The 18,828-nt window shown below is 52.6% G+C and overlaps 2 protein-coding genes across 2 annotated transcripts; both read left to right on the plus strand.

The window, feature by feature from the left end:
* Window positions 1-423: 423 nt before the first annotated feature.
* Window positions 424-16,990, plus strand: arhgef5 (Rho guanine nucleotide exchange factor (GEF) 5). Its single transcript, XM_069182822.1, has 15 exons — window positions 424-1,024; window positions 6,421-8,340; window positions 8,706-8,751; window positions 8,909-8,973; window positions 9,361-9,686; window positions 10,106-10,266; window positions 10,795-10,947; window positions 11,144-11,273; window positions 12,179-12,253; window positions 12,460-12,549; window positions 13,219-13,361; window positions 14,031-14,192; window positions 15,191-15,261; window positions 15,689-15,793; window positions 16,025-16,990. Exons 2-15 carry the CDS (start codon window positions 6,510-6,512, stop codon window positions 16,174-16,176), a joined length of 3,510 nt encoding a protein of 1,169 aa, XP_069038923.1. The 5' UTR covers window positions 424-1,024; window positions 6,421-6,509; the 3' UTR covers window positions 16,177-16,990.
* LOC138224888 (zinc finger CCCH domain-containing protein 13-like) lies at window positions 3,853-6,453 on the plus strand. The gene is made up of 2 exons (XM_069183056.1): window positions 3,853-5,619; window positions 6,421-6,453. Exons 1-2 carry the CDS (start codon window positions 3,853-3,855, stop codon window positions 6,451-6,453), a joined length of 1,800 nt encoding a protein of 599 aa, XP_069039157.1.
* Window positions 16,991-18,828: the final 1,838 nt, after the last annotated feature.

Here is an 18,828-nt window from a genome sequence, read left to right on the forward strand (position 1 = left end):
GACTGCAATATGACACACGTGTATATGGGAACAGACCAAGCCATAGAAGAAACACTTGAGCTGCCTGAATCCTAGTCTGTGGTGAGAACATTAAGGCTGCAGTAGAGGCCATTGGCCCCCCTCTTTGCCTAGCGATTGTGGCGAAACCGCATTTTCTTCTCCCCGCGCCCGCGGTTTCTCCCACTCGGCTACTTTGCATCCGCTGCATCGCCCTCATCCTCTCCAGGCAAATTTTCTAACTGCTGCGGTTGATGTATCTCGGTCCATCTCCACGCCTCTCTCTCTCTCTCTCTCTCTCACACACACACACACAGACATACACACAACGAGGGGCCAGTCTGTACCTGTCTGCGTGTCTCCGTTGGCCAATCAGAGCCCAGCAGGCAGGTACACTTCCTGTGCAGGACCGGGGGTGGGGGGGAGAGAGAGGAATGCGAAGATAGAGGAAGAGAGAGACGCGGAATGAGGTAGCAAGGGGAGAGAGAGAGAGAGAGAGAGAGTTTGGCCAGGGGAGGTCAAGACGGAGGCAGTGGCACACGGGACGCCCAACGCCAAGAGGGAGTACGAGAGGCAGAGACCGAGAAAAAGGGAGTGAAGCCCTCCCCCCCCCCACCCCCAGCCCTGGAGCAAAGACACAAACAGGGAGCTCGAGAGGCGCGGGGGAGGGTGACAGCCGGAGAGGTGAGTGGATATGTAAGTCCAGGCTTGTTGGGGAATTTGGAAGAACAAACACCAGGAGGGAGGGGGAGGAGGAGGAGGGTGTGTCTGCGCACACAAACCCGCAGAGAGAGAGCGCCAGAGGAGAGGCAGGGAGAAGAGACGGGGAGGTGGACTCCATGCCCTGAGAGCCCACCGCAAGGCCGTTTCTGTTGCTGCTGCCGTCTTCCTGGGGGCTCCCGGACAGGGATGAGCCGGCGCTGGGCGCGGGCCGGCCGCGGATAGCGAGGGGGGGGCCGCGCCGCGCCGTCCCGGACGGGAGGAGGGGGCAGAGAGGGACACGAGCCTCCCGACGCTTCTTGCTCAGGTGAGCCCAGCCTCACCCGGGGCCCAGAGGCCGGCTGAACAACAAGGTCTGCTTACCCACCACACCGCTTGGTCTGCGGAGCGGTGCGCTCGGACCGCACACACTCGCCTTCCCCACGGCGCAGTGATCATGACAGGCTCACGTGTACTACGTTCATGGGTTATTTTAGGGTCTCCGATCTGTCAGATGTGTCTCTGGGGTCTGCATTACTAGTGATATTAAACTGCAGCTACTAGATGTGTCTCCATGATCTAAGTTCCTGTTGTTATTAAACTGCAGCTATTAGATGTGTCTCTGGGGCCTGTATTACTGTTGTTACGAAACCACACTTATTAGATGTGTCTCTATGATTTATGTTACTGTTGTTTAATAAACTGCAGTTATTAGATGTGTCTCTATGGTCTATGTTACTGTTGTTATTAAACCGCAGTTATTAGATGTGTCTCTATGGTCTATGTTACTGTTGTTATTAAACTGCAGTTATTAGATGTGTCTCTATGGTCTATGTTACTGTTGTTATTAAACCACAGTTATTAGATGTGTCTCTATGGTCTATGTTACTGTTGTTATTAAACTGCAGTTATTAGATGTGTCTCTATGGTCTGTATTACTGTTGTTATTAAACTGCATTTGGTAGATGTGACTTTTGGGTCTGTATTGCTCTCTTTTGGCTGTGTGCCTTAGGGCCTACATTAGGGTCTGTATTTTTCTGTGTTAGGTGTGTCTCTAGGGTCCATATTAACAAGTGAATTTACTGAAGTATTCAGCTCAGCGGGGACTCACAGATGTGCACATTTGTGAGTCGTTAAGATTGCCGAAAAGTGGCTTGGGATATATTTACCTGGGGAATATATTCCTCCAATATTTTAGCACATTCCAGTTTGTCTATAAAGAGGCCATACAACCTTTATATTACAGTTCTGCATTGCAAGAAGGGCCTTGTTTTGAAGACACACCTGTCAAACTAATCCATGGAGGTATTCCACTAATTAACAAGCTGAATGGTTAGTGGAGGCAAGTGGAGTGATTAATCCAGGAACTATGAGAAAAACTACAACAATATGAACAATATACATGCTGTGTGAGTGTGTGATCGTGCTATTGTGGCATATGGCCAACAGCTGGCACTGGGCATCTTAGGTGTATGAGCCTGAGACCACATTATCATGTGCCCACCACTGCAAAGCATCAGTGCACAAGAGACAGGTCGTGTTGTCAGGTGACCAGTACTGGACAGCTTCAGTGCACAAGAGACAGGTCGTGTTGTCAGGTGACCAGTACTGGACAGCATCAGTGCACAAGAGACAGGTCGTGTTGTCAGGTTACCAGTACAGGACAGCATCAGTGCACAAGAGACAGGTCGTGTTGTCAGGTGACCAGTACAGGACAGCATCAGTGCACAAGAGACAGATCGTGTTGTCAGGTGACCAGTACTGGACAGCTTCAGTGTACAAGAGACAGGTCGTGTTGTCAGGTGACCAGTACTGGACAGCATCAGTGCACAAGAGACAGGTCGTGTTGTCAGGTGACCAGTACAGGACAGCATCAGTGCACAAGAGACAGGTCGTGTTGTCAGGTGACCAGTACTGGACAGCATCAGTGCACAAGAGACAGGTTATGTTGTCAGGTGACCAGTACTGGACAGCATCAGTGCACAAGAGACAGGTGATGTTGTCAGGTGATCAGTACAGGACAGCATCAGTGCACAAGAGACAGGTCGTGTTGTCAGGTGACCAGTACTGGGCAGCATCAGTGCACAAGAAACAGCGTTGGTGCATGAAGTCTATGGGTGTCCGATAGACAACTTAGGTGTATAAGCATGTGATCACAAATTTGCTTGTACGCAACTAAAATATACAGCTGCCCATCTAGCTGCAATGCAATACAGCTGCAAATCCCTAAAATGTAATTGAAGAACTTTCGAGAATTTGTTATGGGCTTTCTGCAGGAGGCTGGGGTTCAGTTTCTAGGATGTGCACATAAGTGTGGAGGGAAAAGGAGAAGCCCCCAGAAGAGTCAGGCTGCTCAGTGGCATCCCTGAACGAGTCTATCCCTCCTCCAACCTGCTTTCAGATCAATCCTCCAGGTGCAGAGGGACTTCTGCTCTTCCAGGGGGAGGTGGGAGAGGGAACTCGGGACTAAATCAGCATTTTAAGAACACACAACGCACGAGAGACGTGCTTTTACATTTCACATTTCAAGAGGAGGAAAGAACTCTGACGTGCCATTATAGCTAAATAGATCATAGAAGAATAAATAAAAATAACAAGATTATATTGCACCACATTAGCTAAATCGATCACAGAAGAACAAACAATTTAAGGGGAAAGTTGCTAACATCTCGCATATTACGATGTGAGGTGAAGGATTGCATAAAGGAAAAATGTCCTTTTTCCTGTTTCAAATACATTTGACTTTGAAATGTTGTTTGCTCAATTAATTGGATCGGATCTCTCACTACTCCCTCTGATCGGCTGTGGAGTGGGTCTGCTCTGTGTCACCCAGGGGGAGCTGCCCTTCAGTGGGGGGTTAAAACTGCTCTGACATGAAAAGCTCAATATAAATACAAATCTACTGTATGATCTATAATAAGAGTCTGTATTAATCTGTGTGTGTGTGAGAACTGTCTCTAGGGTCTGTATTAGGAACTGTATTGATCTCTGTGTGTGAGGTGTGTCTCTAGGGTCTATATTAGGGTCTGTATTAATCTCCCTGTTTTAGGTGTTGTAGCATCTATATTAATCCATCTTAGCTGTGCCCTATGATCCGTTTAAGGATAGGAAATAACTTTTCTCCCTTATCCTGCAGGTATGCTAAAGGATGTCATTATGGGTACCAGAAGGCTCATGTGGCTCATACCCAGGTTGTCCACCAACCAGGATGCTGCCAAGGATGACACCCAGAAGTCCACCAGCCGAGAACCGAGCCCCAGAGGAGGGGCCAAGCTCAGAAAGGAGGAGCTGCAAAGAGAGCTACAGCTTTCAACAGAGAGACAGAGAGGCCGGGAGGGTCAGAGGAGGAAGGAGAGGGAGGTAGAAAAAGTGGGAGAGGGCCAGAGAGAGAAAGAGGCGGGCAGACCAGGAGACAGGAAGGGAGAGACTTCCCATCGCACGAGAGACAGAGGAGGGATGGCGGACGATGAGAGAGAGAGGGAGAAGCGGAGGAGACAGAGAGAGAAGGAGAGGGCGGCTGATCTGCAGGCCAGGGGAAAGGAGTCTTGGAGAGAGGGGAGGAGGCAGGCAGAGAGAGAGAGAGCAGACGCGATGAGCTGGAACGGAAGAGTGGCCACCACCATGGACAGAGACGGGCTGCGAGACAGGGAGACGGAGGGGCAGAGGGAGGCAAGGCAGGCAGGCACCTATCCGCGGGCAGAGAAGAGGAGAGCAGACACGGGAAGGGAGGGCGAGAGGCGACTGGAGAGACAGGGGAGGATGGAGGAAGAGGGGAGAGACAGTGGGAGAGAGGGGGAGAGGAGGCGAGAGAGGAACAGCGAGGCAGGAAGACAGCGGGTGGAAGAGACAGCGAGACAGAAAGGGACGGAGGGAATAAGGGAGAGGCTGAGGCAGGGGGAGGGAGGGAGGCCTCCTCGGGAGCCACAGAGAGCGAGGGACAGAGACCGAGGGTCGGAACTCTACGCGAGGGACAGAGAGGGGGTGAAGGACCAGCCGCGAGACAGAGAGAGGGAGGACGAGAAACAGGGGGAGAGACGCAGAGAGAGAAAGGACCGCTTGGCACCGGGCGAAAGAGAGGCGGGGGGAGAGGCAGAGCGCCGCAGGGAACGAGAGAGAGGGGTGAGGCTGGGGGAGGCGGAAGCGGAATACGAGCGCCGGCTGAGGGAAAGGGAGAGGAGGCGAGAGCGAGACCGGGAGTACCGCGAGGAGGAGAGGAGGAGGAACAGGGAGAAAGGGAAGGAGGCGGATCACGTCGGGCGGGAGAGGGAGAGGGCCGACTGGGAGAGACACAGGGGAGACTGGGAGAGGAAGAGGCAGACCTGGCTGCTGGAGGACCGGGCTGAGCTCCCGCCGAGGGAGCGAGAGACAGCGGGGGAGAGGGGAGGGGAGGGGAGGGCGAGGAGGAGAGAGGAGCGAGAACCGGAGGAGGAGCGCGGGGGGGCGCGGGAGGGAGAGGTCGAAAGGGGGAGGCAGAGAGCGGGAGGGAGACACAGCAGGAGTGAGGGAGACAGCGAAGGAGAACGGCGCAGGGGGGAGGAGATCCCAAGAGGCTGGAGGAGCGAGGGGGATGTCGTCCGAGAGCCCGAGGGGGAGGGGGACGGAGAGAGTGTGGGAGAGGGCTGGGAGGAAGAAGGGAGAGGGGGAGAGAGCGACAGAGGGAGCTGGGGAGAGAGGGAGCAGGAAAGCGAAGGGGAGAGAGTCCGGACCCCCAGAGACCAGCTGTCTGGGGAGGATGGCTTCGTCACCGTCTCCAGCGGGGGTGAGGGGGAGGAGTTTGAGGACTGCAAGGAATTCCTGGAAGTGGCCAGAGCTCAGGGAGGTGACGGGGCAGCCAGTCACGTGATGAGACAGCCTACCGAATACTGGGATTGCCTCTCTGAGAGAGAGCAGACCGAGGAGAGGGAGGAAGAGAGGCCGAGGGAGGTAGAGACAGCCCACAAGGGGGGGACCGAGAACGAGAGAAGGCGGCGGCACACAGAGAGAGGACCCGAGGAGGGGGGAGAGGGCGAGGGCAGGGAGGAAGGCTGGCCTAGGGGTGAGACAGACACAGTGCAGCAGGGGTGGCAGGAGAGAGAGGGGGGGAGGGAGAGAAAGAGAACGTGGATCAAGTGGGAGATACACGTCGCCCCAGAGTCAGGGTGTTCTGTGTGATTGGACAGAACCTGCCCCAAGGCACAGGGCTGGAGAGGGAGCATCGACCACCGACTGATGCACAGGGTGAGAGAGAAGGTGGTGTTAATACAGACACACTGCCTGAACACTACAGCACAGGAACACTGACTAACTGGACAATATTGTACTTACAGTACTTACTAAGCCATGCAATTAATATTGGCTGACTAGACTCAATACACTTTAAGTTCAACTAAATTAGACTGCAATGAAAGAACACTGCACTGAGAATAAGAGAAAAACTACTTCACCATGAACAAATTACACATGAAAACACTTGGAAATGGAGTAAGCAATTTAGTTTTCTTAAGCTACTGGTAATTCTTTCATGCATACAGCTGGACTGGACTAGATCTTAACCATTTAAATTAATCCAAGTACCATAAACTGTACATTTAATTTCAGATTAACCCCTTGCATTATGTCATTAAATTACATTTAATCAATTTAAGGCTGTTTAATCTGTTTGATGACCGAAAACATAACAAATGTATATACGTATATCATAAAACAGGAGAGTTTAAGTGTCACTGATGTCTTTTTTCCTTGCAGTTGCCCTCGGCTCAGGCAGCCAGGGAGAAGTAGAGGAATCCTGGGATACTGAGAATGTTAGACAAACGTCCACAACAAGAAGGGCAATAATGGAAAATGTTCATTTGCACCCAGAACTTTTGGATGACAAGCACAGTAATGAATTACAGGGGGAAATTGGTGTGGGGAGTGGGATTGAAACATCAACACAAGATTTGCATCTTACCAAAAACTATGGAACATATTCTGAAACCATTGACACAACCACAGAGACAGAACTTTATTCTGACTCTGAGAGACAGAGGGAGGATGACATTTACTCAGAAAATACTGAGTCTAAGAGAGAGACAGAGGATCACCTTTGTGACGAATACGCAGAGCCCACCCAAGAGAGAGAGGCTGAAATATATTCAGAAAATGTTGAATTTACCAGACAAAATGAGAGTGAAAATTACTCCACCAACATGTGGAAGGAAACGCACACTGATCTCCCACACACTGAGTTAGGAGGCGGAGATACAGATACGGAAATTAATTCAGACATTTCGCAACTTTCCAGAAATAGCAAGGAAGATGCACATGTTAGAAGTTTGGAACCTAGCAGGGAGACGGAGAGCAGCACAGAAAGTTCAGAGCCTACGGCAGAGACTGAGATCAACTATGAAAACTCAGCAGCCAGCAGCACAGATGGAGAGAGTGAGACTCATTTTCAGACTCTAGTCCCTGCTGCTGAAAAGCCCATAGAAATGGATTCACCCAGTGTAGAGAATGGGTCTGAAGGATGGAACGACAATAACCCCCAAAACGAGGAGGGGAATAGTGAAACTCTTTCTAGAAATGCTGAACCAAGCATCAGAGAGGGCGTTGCCAGTCTTAGTCCGAACGTAGAAAATTTGGGAACTCCTACCCAAAACCTGCAGGCTGGCAGGGACAGCGAGAGTGGCGATGACTATGAGGGGTCTGACTCTGGTTGTCACGGACTTTCACAGACCGAGGAGCAGAAACGGAGAGATTCTGAGTTGCAGGGAGAGGCATCTACAGGGGAGGGAGAAGCTAATTCCCGGCTGCCCGACCCGAAAAATGGACACGATACCGGTGTGGATTCTGCCTCTTCTGCAGAACAGAGCGAGAGAGACACGGAAGTGAATTCCCAGCTGCTGGACTCGAGCAGTCTGGAGGACTTTGCTATCATCTCTCAGGGTGCAGAAACTGGTGGAAGTGGAGGAACAGGAGAGGAAGAGGGAGAGACCTTGCAGAGTGGGAAGAGCACGGGAGGAGAGGAGCAGGAGGTCAGAGGACCAGGAGAGACTGAAGACGGGAGGGGAAGGAGAATCTCTCTGGAATACCAGCCATTAAGAGACAGAGGGGAGAGAGAGGGAAATGAGGGGACAGAAGGAGGATGGGGGGTACAGGGTGAGGAGGGGCCAGAGGGAGGGACAGGAAGACAGATCCCAGCAGGGAATGATGGGGAGATACAAGAAATAGGACAGAGAGACACACAGCATGAGCAAGAGTTGGGCACGGATGGCGAAATGTCGGGAAATGCGGAGAGACGGACAGAGAGAGAGCCACAGACGGGAGCACCACTGCGCGTGGAGATCGAGAACGACAGAGACATGGTCATAAGGGCCCACAGCGAAAGCGAGTCAGAGACCAACCTGTGCCTCTCCAAGACGCCCCTCGTCAAGGCCAACAGCTGCCCCAACTCCTTAGAGAGCCCCAGCAACGAGCAGCACCCCTGGGCGGCGGAGCGGGCCGAGGGGGAGAACGGCAGCTTCAGGGACCAGGGACAGCAGGCTCGGGTGAGGCGGAGGGGCTTCCGGAAGACGATGGAGCGGGACCGAGAGAGGTGGAGCATCATGGAGAGCAGCGAGGGGAGGGACGAGGAGGAGGGGGAGAACCGAAGACGGGATCGCAGGACCCGGGTGTTCAACACGTCAGGTGAGAGAGAGGACGCTGTGTCGAATCCCTGCCCGGACCTGACCAGACGTGGCACAGAAATGACAACAGTGATGTGATCATGTGGGACCCTCTCCCCTGTACAGGCTACCCACAACCTGTAGTTCACAGAAGCAGCTAAACCGCTGCTCCTCCAAACATTACTAACACCTCCACTGTGACCATCACTACGACATCTTTTTCACTATTACTACTACAAGGGTCACTGCACGGGACACAAGTCACAGCGCCGTTCAGTGGAGATTTGGAAAGAATAATGATGCACTTCTATGGTTTTTAGAGTTTGTGAAATTTCATACCAGTGGGTCAATCTCAATATTAACTCATTTCTGTGATTTTGTGTTCAGATGACGACGACGAGTTAAGCATCAGCTTGTCAGAGGTGGATCTACGGTGAGTCAGGAGGGACAATACAAGACTGACTGACTGCACTAACTGACACTAATTTTTTTTAACTGCCAGTTACGCTAAGACACCCAACAACAGAGCAGATTAGTACACTGACATTTTCCAGAGGAACTGTGGTTTGATCCATCTCTCTGTCTGCCAGGCAAATGGCTTTGAAACATGTGGCTGGACATTTGCGGAAGAGGAATTCTAAATTCTTCCAGTCCTGTAAGTCGCTTCAGTATCTAGACTGTTGTTCCTCTGTCCATCATACCGGCTCTCACTGAAGCATCAGTACCCTGTGCTGTCCAGTCTGACACTGGTCATATTCACTACATGTGAAGATGTTTCGCCTGTACTAAAACTTCTCTCTGATCATCCCCCTCCCTCATCCTTCTCTATTCCTCTCACCCCCTCCCTCATCCTTCCCCATTCCTCTCACCCCCTCCCTCCTCCTTCCCCATTCCTCTCACCCCCTCCCTCATCCTTCTCCATTCCTCTCACCCCCTCCCTCATCCTTCTCCATTCCTCTCACCCCCTCCCTCATCCTTCTCCATTCCTTTCACCCCCTCCCTCATCCTTCTCCATTCCTCTCACCCCCTCCCTCTCTGCCAGACTCCCAGCTCTACCAGCAGTACAGAGAAGTGGTCCTGGACAGGGAGATCCAGCGCCAGTCTCGTTCGGACACGCTCTCCGAGGAGCACACCCCCCAGGAGGTGCAGCGGATCCAGAGCCGGCCCCTGCCCCCGCCACCGCCACCGCACTTCCTCGCCCTGCCCCTGGCTCCCTCTCCCTCCGCGTCCGCGGCCCGCTCCCCGTCCCCCTCGCCCCGCCTGTCGCTCTCCTTCGCCAGCTCCCCGTCTCTGTGGCAGGAGCTGCCCGGGGTGCGGGACAGCGCGGCCCTGAGTGGCTTCGGCCAGGACCGCCGCAGGCTGCAGGAGGTGAGCGGCTCCTTCAACCGAATGGCGGCCGTCGTGCTTTGCGATGGCAGGCTTGGCGTCGCCCCCCTTCCTCTTCTGTTCTCGAGAACCGGGGTGTGTAAAACCGGTGCACCCAGCATCCCCGTCTCGATGCTATGGAGACAAAATGCATCACCTGGGCTACCGCTCTAGGTCTCTCATCATTTCAGTTGCCCACACGGCGGGAGAGCTTTCCTGGCGACGCCCATGAGCCTCATGCCGGCATCATGGGAGATCCCACATTAGGGGGACCTGCCAGAGACCGCTCTCTGGGAAGCTGGGTCTGCCCGCTTCAGTCAATCTCAAAGGCCAGGATGTGGCCCCCGGAGCCTGTCCCCACTGCGGGGCCCGTCTCCATGGCCGGGCGGCGGTCACCCACTCCTGTCCCCTCTCTCGCCCAGGTGCAATTTGAGGTGGTGAGCTCGGAGGCCTCCTACGCCCGCAGTCTGGACATCGCCGTTGACCACTTCCAGCACTCTAGCCAGCTGGGGGCCCTGCTGAGCGCGCAGGACAGGAACTGGCTGTTCTCCAGGCTGAGTGAAGTCCGGGCGGTCAGCCACAGGTGGGTGTCAGGGGGAGATGAGGGTCTAGACGGTTCACAGCACACAGCAGCCCGCGCTCAGTCACCAGCAGGGAATGAAGCGTTTTAACTCTTTAGAGAGGAGGGAGCCCCATTTGTAAAAGACTCTTCTTATATACAACCCTGTGGTAAAAGCAGTTTTATGTTTGTCCATTCATGACAGTTTTAGCAATAAAGACTGACTTACAGAAAGTGAAAAGGTGAGAAACCTTCACTTCTTATAGTGTACCTGCAGGGTGAGGAAAACACACCTTTTTTTCCTCATTTAATCTTACTTGGTAGATTGAAACATACTGTATTTAAGACTATTAAATCCTTTTAAAGCACTTTACCAGTTACTAATTGTATATACCGATGGACATATTTACTGAACGCTGGCGGTAACGACACCTACATTGTCGCAGGTGGACATCCTGACTGTTGGCATTCACAGTGCAGAGTGTCATGGGACGTGTTGTTCCCGAGTCCTGAAATCTCCCTCCCTCTCGCTCTGCTCTTCCTCCGCCTCAGGTTCCTTGCCGAGCTGGAGGAGCGGGTGGAGCAGGACATTCTCAACTTCACGGTCTGCGACATCATCGAGCGCCACTGCCCGTGGTTCCGGCAGGTGTACGTGCCGTACCTCACCAACCAGTCCTACCAGGAGAAGACCTTCCAGAGGCTCATGTCAGTGTTTCAGGCTCTAGAACCCTTCTTCCGTGCCGCTGTCTCTGCCCTTCGCCTGCCCAGTCATCCCTTTGGCCCTCGGCCCACCCTCCTCTCCCTCTGTACCGGCACCCCTTGCGTCTCGACGGTTACCCAGAAGCCTTGGCAAAAAAACTACGTTAGTGCCCCTGTCTGATTCCCCTCCCCTTCCTCTCAGGGAGTCGTGCCCGGGATTTCAGCGCGTTGTGGAGAAGCTGGAGAGAAATCCGATGTGCCAGAGACTCCCTCTTCGCTCCTTCCTCATCCTCCCTTTCCAGAGAATCACCCGGCTCAAGCTGCTGGTGCAGGTATGAGTGTTTTTCGCTCAGTGCCGGGGGTGAATTCAGTCAGTCAGCAGCCACAGCCAGCTGCTTGACCAATATTACGCCTACTGGACTAATGGGCTCCAGTTACTCCAGTCCAGGGTGGCACTGGCACTCTGTTATGGTCCTCCTCTTGGAGACAAGAGCCAAAGTGCATCGCCATCTCTTTTTGTGGTTGTGATTCTTGAGTCACAGGTCATTATCCCACCTTCTCCCTCATCTGTGGGGACTCTCAAGTCTTCGGTCTCTACATGTCCCTCCCTCATCCCTGGGAATCTTGGGTCTTTGATCTCTACACCTCCTCCCTCATCCCTGGGAGTCTTGGGTCTTTGATCTCTACACCTCCCTCCCTCATCCCTGGGAGTCTTGGGTCTTTGATCTCTACACCTCCCTCCCTCATCCCTGGGAGTCTTGGGTCTTTGATCTCTACACCTCCCTCCCTCATCCCTGGGAGTCTTGGGTCTTTGATCTCTACACCTCCCTCCCTCATCCCTGGGAATCTTGGGTCTTTGATCTCTACACCTCCCTCCCTCATCCCTGGGACTCTTGGGTCTTCGGAATAAACCTATTACTTGTTCCTTTGCAGCCTAAGCATTCTGACGCAGCTCCCCACCTGAACTATAGTCAAAGTATATGCAAAGTATATGCTTTCAGTATAAGTAGTGTCCATCGTTTACTCTGGTTTTTCCATTTTGTATTCCCTGCTTGGAGCTGTAATAAGAAAAACCTTTCCTGGTAAGACTGCATCTAAGCACAACCGACTGCGCTAAATGTAACTTTTAAGGCTGATTCCAGGACTTGAAATCATTGGAAATTACCGCATTTTGTGGCCATGAATCCCCCGTCAGACGTAGAGTATGAAGGTCTGCTTTACTTCCCCTCTCATACAGAATATCCTGAAGAGGACGCCGCACAACTCTGCCGAAGAGTTCCAGGCCAGCAGGGCCCTGAAGTCTTTGGAGAAGGTCAGTCTGCGTGCATGGTCCACATAACAGCACACGAAAGGGGTACAAACGAGAAGAGGTCATGGGGTCACGGGGTCCACCGAGCCGATACTACACCAACTGACCCAAGTGTCTCCCCCGTTTGTTTCCTGAAAGAAGGCAGTGTAACGCGCTGCCAGCCCAGTGAGCACCGGGGTTTCATTTCGCCCTTTCTCCCTCTCTCTCAGCTCATCCAGGAGAGCAACAACAGCATCAGGCAGATGAAGAGCATCGAGAACCTGGTGTCCCTCAGCGCCAGGGTGGAGTTCGAGTGCCGGGTACGAAGCCCGCCAGCTCCCCGTTGTGACAGTGCAGGACCACAAGGACTGCTGGAACTACAATTCCCAGACACAACAAAAAGATACAAAAACCCTATTTCCTCTCATTGTAGTGCCACACTGCAAGGAGCAATGGGATATGGTGCTTTTTTCTTCCTTCAGAGAACCTGGGTTTTACATTTGCCTGATTTCCAGGCGTTCTGAAATTTCTAGCAAAAATTGTTCAGACAGCAATCCATAAAATTTCTGTTCTGGAATTTCCATTAATCTCTGATGTGCCTTTGAATATTATTACAGATACTAATAGAAAGCAGCCAGTGTCACTGTGCTGTAGTGTCCAGTCAGTCAGTCAGTGTCTCTGTGCTGTAGTGTCCAGTCAGTCAGTCAGGGTCCCTGTGCTGTAGTGTCCAGTCATTCAGGGTCCCTGTGCTGTAGTGTCCAGTCAGTCAGTCAGTGTCTCTGTGCTGTAGTGTCCAGTCAGTCAGGGTCACTGTGCTGTAGTGTCCAGTCACCAGTCAGGGTCACTGTGCTGTAGTGTCCAGTCAGTCAGTCAGGGTCACTGTGCTGTAGTGTCCAGTCAGTCAGTTAGGGTCACTGTGCTGTAGTGTCCAGTCAGTCAGGGTCACTGTGCTGTAGTGAGTTATACACTAATCTGACTCTCTCTGTCAGACTCTCCCTCTGGTGTCGCAGTCCCGCCAGCTGGTGCGCGAGGGCTTGGTGACAGAGCTGAGGGACTTTGCCCTGAAGGAGACGGAGAGGGACGTGTACCTGCACCTCTTCAACGACTACATCCTGCTGTCCCATCCCCGCGAGTGAGTGACCGGCGCGACCGCCCAACCATGCCACAGACACAGCCTCTCAGGGCCAGGATCACACCCAGGGCCCCAGGACTGCACGCCAGCAATTCGAACCCCTGTGCCAGCGGGCCACCCAGTTCACAGGGCATGCTCGTACTAACTCGCGAACTTTGTGAAAGTACTGAACATGGCCGCGTTTGTCACAAACCCCTGGTCTCACCAGCGAGCACTTGTGAGAATTGTGACATGAAGCAGCCCTTCCTGCTCACTAGTCCCTGTAATAACTGGTGTACTGTGATGTGCAAGCAAATAAGTACAGGTTGTGCAGCAGAGAAGTCATGAGCAGTATTTCTCCTGGATTAAAAGAGCTGGAGTCACAAGCCTGCTTGTTTACAGAGTGATAGAGCTGCCTCACTTCACCAGAAGACTTGCTGCCTTGTTCAGAATCACTGAACATGGCGCTGTGCCGACCTGGAAATGTCCACTATTTTATTATGTAAATTGAAGGTATTACAGGTTGCTGTGTGCATTTTACTTTTACTGTGGTTTGAAATGCACTCATCAATACTGATCATTTCTAATCCTGAAATATAAAAATAGTGTTGCTCACAGCACTGCTAATTCGTGATCTGGCATCATACGCACACTGATCGTCTCCTGCCTCTCTCTCTCTTCCTTCCTCAGAGGGGGCAGGCTCTTGGTGTTTGAGTACGCCCCGGTGTCCCAGGTGCGAGTGGAAAACTGCAGAGTGAAGCTGCACTCGCTGCAGAAGAACCTGTTCAGACTACACCTGGCGCAGACCAGCGAGGGCCACATCAAGGCCCTGCTGCTCAGGACCGACACACAGTAAGACAGAGGGACAGAGCAGAGCACTCCTGCTCAGGACCAATCCCCAGTGAGACAGAGGGACAGAGCAAAGCACTGCTGCTGAGGAAAGACCCCCAGAGAGACAGAGGGACAGAGCAGAGCACTGCTGCTGAGGAAAGACCCCCAGAGAGACAGAGGGACAGAGCAGAGCACTGCTGCTGAGGAACGACCCTCAGTGAGACAGTGAGACAGAGCAGAGCACTCCTGCTCAGGACCAACCCCCAGTGAGACAGAGGAACAGAGCAGAGCACTGCTGCTTAGGAACAACCCCCCAGTGAGACAGTGAGACAGCGGGACAGAGCAGAGCACTGCTGCTGAGGAATGACCCCCAGTGAGACAGAGGGACAGAGCAGAGCACTGCTGCTGAGGAACGACCCCCAGTGAGACAGAGGGACAGAGCAGAGCACTGCTGCTGAGGAAAGACCCCCAGAGAGACAGAGGGACAGAGCAGAGCACTCCTGCTCAGGACCAACCCCCAGTGAGACAGAGGAACAGAGCAGAGCACTGCTGCTTAGGAACAACCCCCCAGTGAGACAGTGAGACAGCGGGACAGAGCAGAGCACTGCTGCTGAGGAATGACCCCCAGTGAGACAGAGGGACAGAGCAGAGCACTGCTGCTGAGGAACGACCCCCAGTGAGACAGAGGGACAGAGCAGAGCACTGCTGCTGAGGAACGACCCCCAGTGAGACAGAGGGACAGAGGGACAGAGCAGAGCACTGCTGCCGAGAGAAGAGGACAAAGATGGAGAGAGATGAGAAGGGAGATGGCATAAGTGCAAGGGGTGGAGTTGGCAAGATAAAGGGAACAGGGCCAAGAGTAGGAGAAAAAGGCAACACGATGAGAGAGATCAGGGAAAGGGGGAAAAGGGGCAGGAGAGAAAGAGGGGGAAGGAGACATCAGTGAAAGTCACCACGAACTGTAAATCTATCGATTGCTATTAGGCTTTACATTTCAAAGTGACACAATTTCTTCTCAGGAGCAATAAACTGCGCTGGATCTCAGCCCTTTCTCAGCCCCACCCCGAGATCGACTTCACCACAGCACAAGGTTTGTCTCCTGGTGCAGCGTTAATGGACACTGCACCCCAACAGTCCGGGTCTCTAATAGCCTCCCTCTCTTCCTCTCCAGCTTTATCGGCACTGAGCCTGTCCTCTCTGGACAGCCATGTCAGCCTGTGTCCAATTTCTACGTCCAGGCTGGGGCCACTAAGTCTGTATTTTGCATCTCCTTGTTCTCGCCCTGCTCAGATACAGATACTGGGGCAGTATGTGCTCTCCTCTGGTAGCATCCCAGTTTGTCCCAGTGGATGAGGCAGTGTTGTACGGTCTGTGTTGTTGGAGTGCTCTCTCCCTGGCGGTGGTGATGATCTGGAATCTGGTGGTGGTACCTGGAAGCTGTGCACTGTTTGTTTTTTCTTCCTGGCTGAAGCACAGTTTGCATTCCCAGCGCGTAAAGGTCTCTCTGCGCTTTCCAGACTCTCCCCAGGTGCAGTGCCTGAGGTCCTACGTCTCTCAGCAGCCAGATGAACTGACGCTGGAGAAGGCCGACGTGCTTCTGGTGCACCAACAGAGCAGCGATGGTGAGGCAGGGCGTGAGACATGGGGTGAGGCAGGGCATGAGGGGGTGAGGCAGTGAGGCAACGATGCAGGAGAAGACAGCATAGGAACCTAAGAGGGGACTACGAGAACATTTCGCCCATTAAACCTGTCTGTCTGCTTATGATGGGCGGGTTTCTCTGTCAGCCTGCTCCAGACACCAACCACCCTTAGCGTTAAGGAGTGCGTCTGAACTTCTGTCCCTGTCGTTCCAGGGTGGGTGGAGGGCACCAGGCTGTCGGACTGCGAGCGCGGCTGGTTCCCCCTGTCGCACGTGGAGCTGATCTCCAGCCGCCACGCCCGGGAGCTCAACCTGCTGGACACACAGAAGGTCACCACGGCAACCTGCAAGGGCACCAGGCCCTGACCCAGGCCAGGCCAGCCGGCTCACAGTGGCAAAGGACAACCCCTCAGCAGTGAGACACATCACAGGACAGGAGACACAGCGAGAGGAGAGATCACAGAGAATCCCTCAGCAATAAAAACACACCACAGAACAGGAGACACAGCGAGAGGAGAGATCACAGAGAATCCCTCAGCAATAAAGACACACCACAGAACAGGAGACACAGTGAGAGGAGAGATCACAGAGAATCCCTCAGCAATAAAGACACACCACAGAACAGGAGACACAGCGAGAGGAGAGGAGATCACAGAGAATCCCTCAGCAGTAAAGACACACCACAGAACAGGAGACACAGCGAGAGGAGAGGAGATATCACAGAGAATCCCTCAGCAGTAAAGACACACCACAGAACAGGAGACACAGTGAGAGGAGAGATCACAGAGAATCCCTCAGCAATAAAGACACACCACAGAACAGGAGACACAGCCAGAGGAGAGGAGATCACAGAGAATCCCTCAGTAATAAACACACAGGACAGGAGACACAGCGAGAGGAGAGGAGAACACAGAGAATCCCTCAGCAGTTAAGAAGAAAGAAAGGAGAGCGCAGGGTGAAGCAGTATAAGAATTCTAGTGCAATACCTGAAATAATATATTATGTGGGAAGCCTATATTAGTATTAATGTATATTCCTTGGTCTGTAATGAACTGCGACTGTCTATAATGTATCTTCTAAAGTGTGGATTAACAGCTATGTATGTTTAGGCTGTCCTGTTTTTTTTATTTTCCCTGTGGGCTGTATTTTTTCAAGGGCTAATAAAAATGTTAAGTTAGTAGGTCTCGTCTTCAGGTTCCCAAATAGCTCCACCAGAAAGGTCACCAGCTGAATGTAACCAAGACTCCCCAAACACTCACTGTGTAGTTTTCTTGGCTGTCAGAGATCCCTGCTGGCAGCTTATGGTTCTGTTGGTGAGGGACACGCCCTCAGACTCTTACTGGACACACTGTATACACACACACACACCTGGAGTCCAGACTCTTATTGGACACACTGCATAAACACACACACCTGGAGTCCAGACTCTTACTGGACACACTGTATACACACACACACCTGGAGTCCAGACCAACCAGCAGCCATATCACTCTGCAGCTCACAACTGGCAGCCCACTGGAGCTCACCAGGTGTGAGCCTGGTCAGTACCTGGAGGGGAGACCTCCTGGGAAAAACTAAGGCTGCTGCTAGAAGAGGTGTTAGTGGGGCCAGCAGGGGGCGCTCACCCTGCGGCTCATGTGGGTCCTAATGCCCCAGTATAGTGACAGGGACACTATACTGTAAACAGGCGCCGTCCTTCGGATGAGACGTAAAGCCGAGGTCCTGACTCTCTGTGGTCACTAAAAATCCCAGGGTGTTTCTCGAAAAGAGTAGGGGTGTAACCCCGGCATCCTGGTCAAATTTCCCCATTGGCCCTTACCAATCATGGCCTCCTAATAATCTCCCTCTATGAATTGGCTTCATTACTCTGCTCTCCTCCCCACTGAGAGCTGGTGTGTGGGGAGCGTTCTGGCGCACTATGGCTGCCGTTTTTTCCTAACGGATGAAACGCACGCTTAACAGCCAATCACGGTCCGGGCGAACTTTCTTCCGTCCTCTGACCATTAAACTTGCCTTGGTGGCATCACGGTTTAAGTGACCGATTTACAGGACTGTGTAAGCGTGAGGTGGGGTGTTCAAATCCAGCAATCGCTACGAGCTTTCATCGATTTCCCTATGGGATTAATACAGTATCATCTATCTTAAAGCATGACTAAACCTGTCCCACACCTCAGCATCCCCTCAGAATCAAAAAAGTCTTATCTATCGCTAAAGAAATATATCTATACGAAAAGAAAAAGTAAAAGTTTATTTAGAGCTGAAAAGAGAAGAGAAAAAACACTGTACTTGCAGCAGAGCCTTCGAGGCGGTGTGATATAGCATATATAATATTGTAGATTAACATACCAAACGCTAGCTTTAATCATTCACAACCCCACGATGTACGCATACATGAGGAGACTGGCGGAACACGTACATGTCTTTAGGGTGGTAATTACTTAACAACACGCTATACTCTTATAAGACTACACGGGGCACTAGAACTACTAGGACATTATTTCCACAGGTAGGGTCAGCCGCTGGTCATCGTGCTGACCCTCAGACTCTCCCCGGCTACCACTCCCAGCATGCCCAGCGATACTACGAGCGCCTCCTCCTCACCACCAGGCGAGGGCGTTACAGTATATAAACGGGATAATCACTTCTTGCATTAGGAATGTGTCTTTTCACAGACCCCAGCTTGCTCTCCAGGAGACACACAGACGGGGAGAGAAGCCTGGGGTCAGAGCGCAGGGTCGGCCATTGTACGGCACCCCTGGAGCAGTGGGGGTTCAGGGCCTTGCTCAGGACCCCATCGGAGTAGGATTCTTCTGCCGGCTGTGGGATTTGAACCGGCAACCTCCCAGCCACAGACGCAGATCCTGAGCCACAGAGCGGGGGGAATCCGCTTTAAAAAGGTGATCCCGTGACAGATACAAGACGAGGTGGTGCAGGGGGTCGCGTTTTTGCGATCGGTAATACGTTGAAAGGAAACCACGTAATATATAGTTACTACACACGTTACTTCTTTAAAGCCGT

Source organism: Lepisosteus oculatus, chromosome 23, assembly GCF_040954835.1.
Source record: "Lepisosteus oculatus isolate fLepOcu1 chromosome 23, fLepOcu1.hap2, whole genome shotgun sequence".
NCBI lineage: Eukaryota > Metazoa > Chordata > Actinopteri > Semionotiformes > Lepisosteidae > Lepisosteus > Lepisosteus oculatus.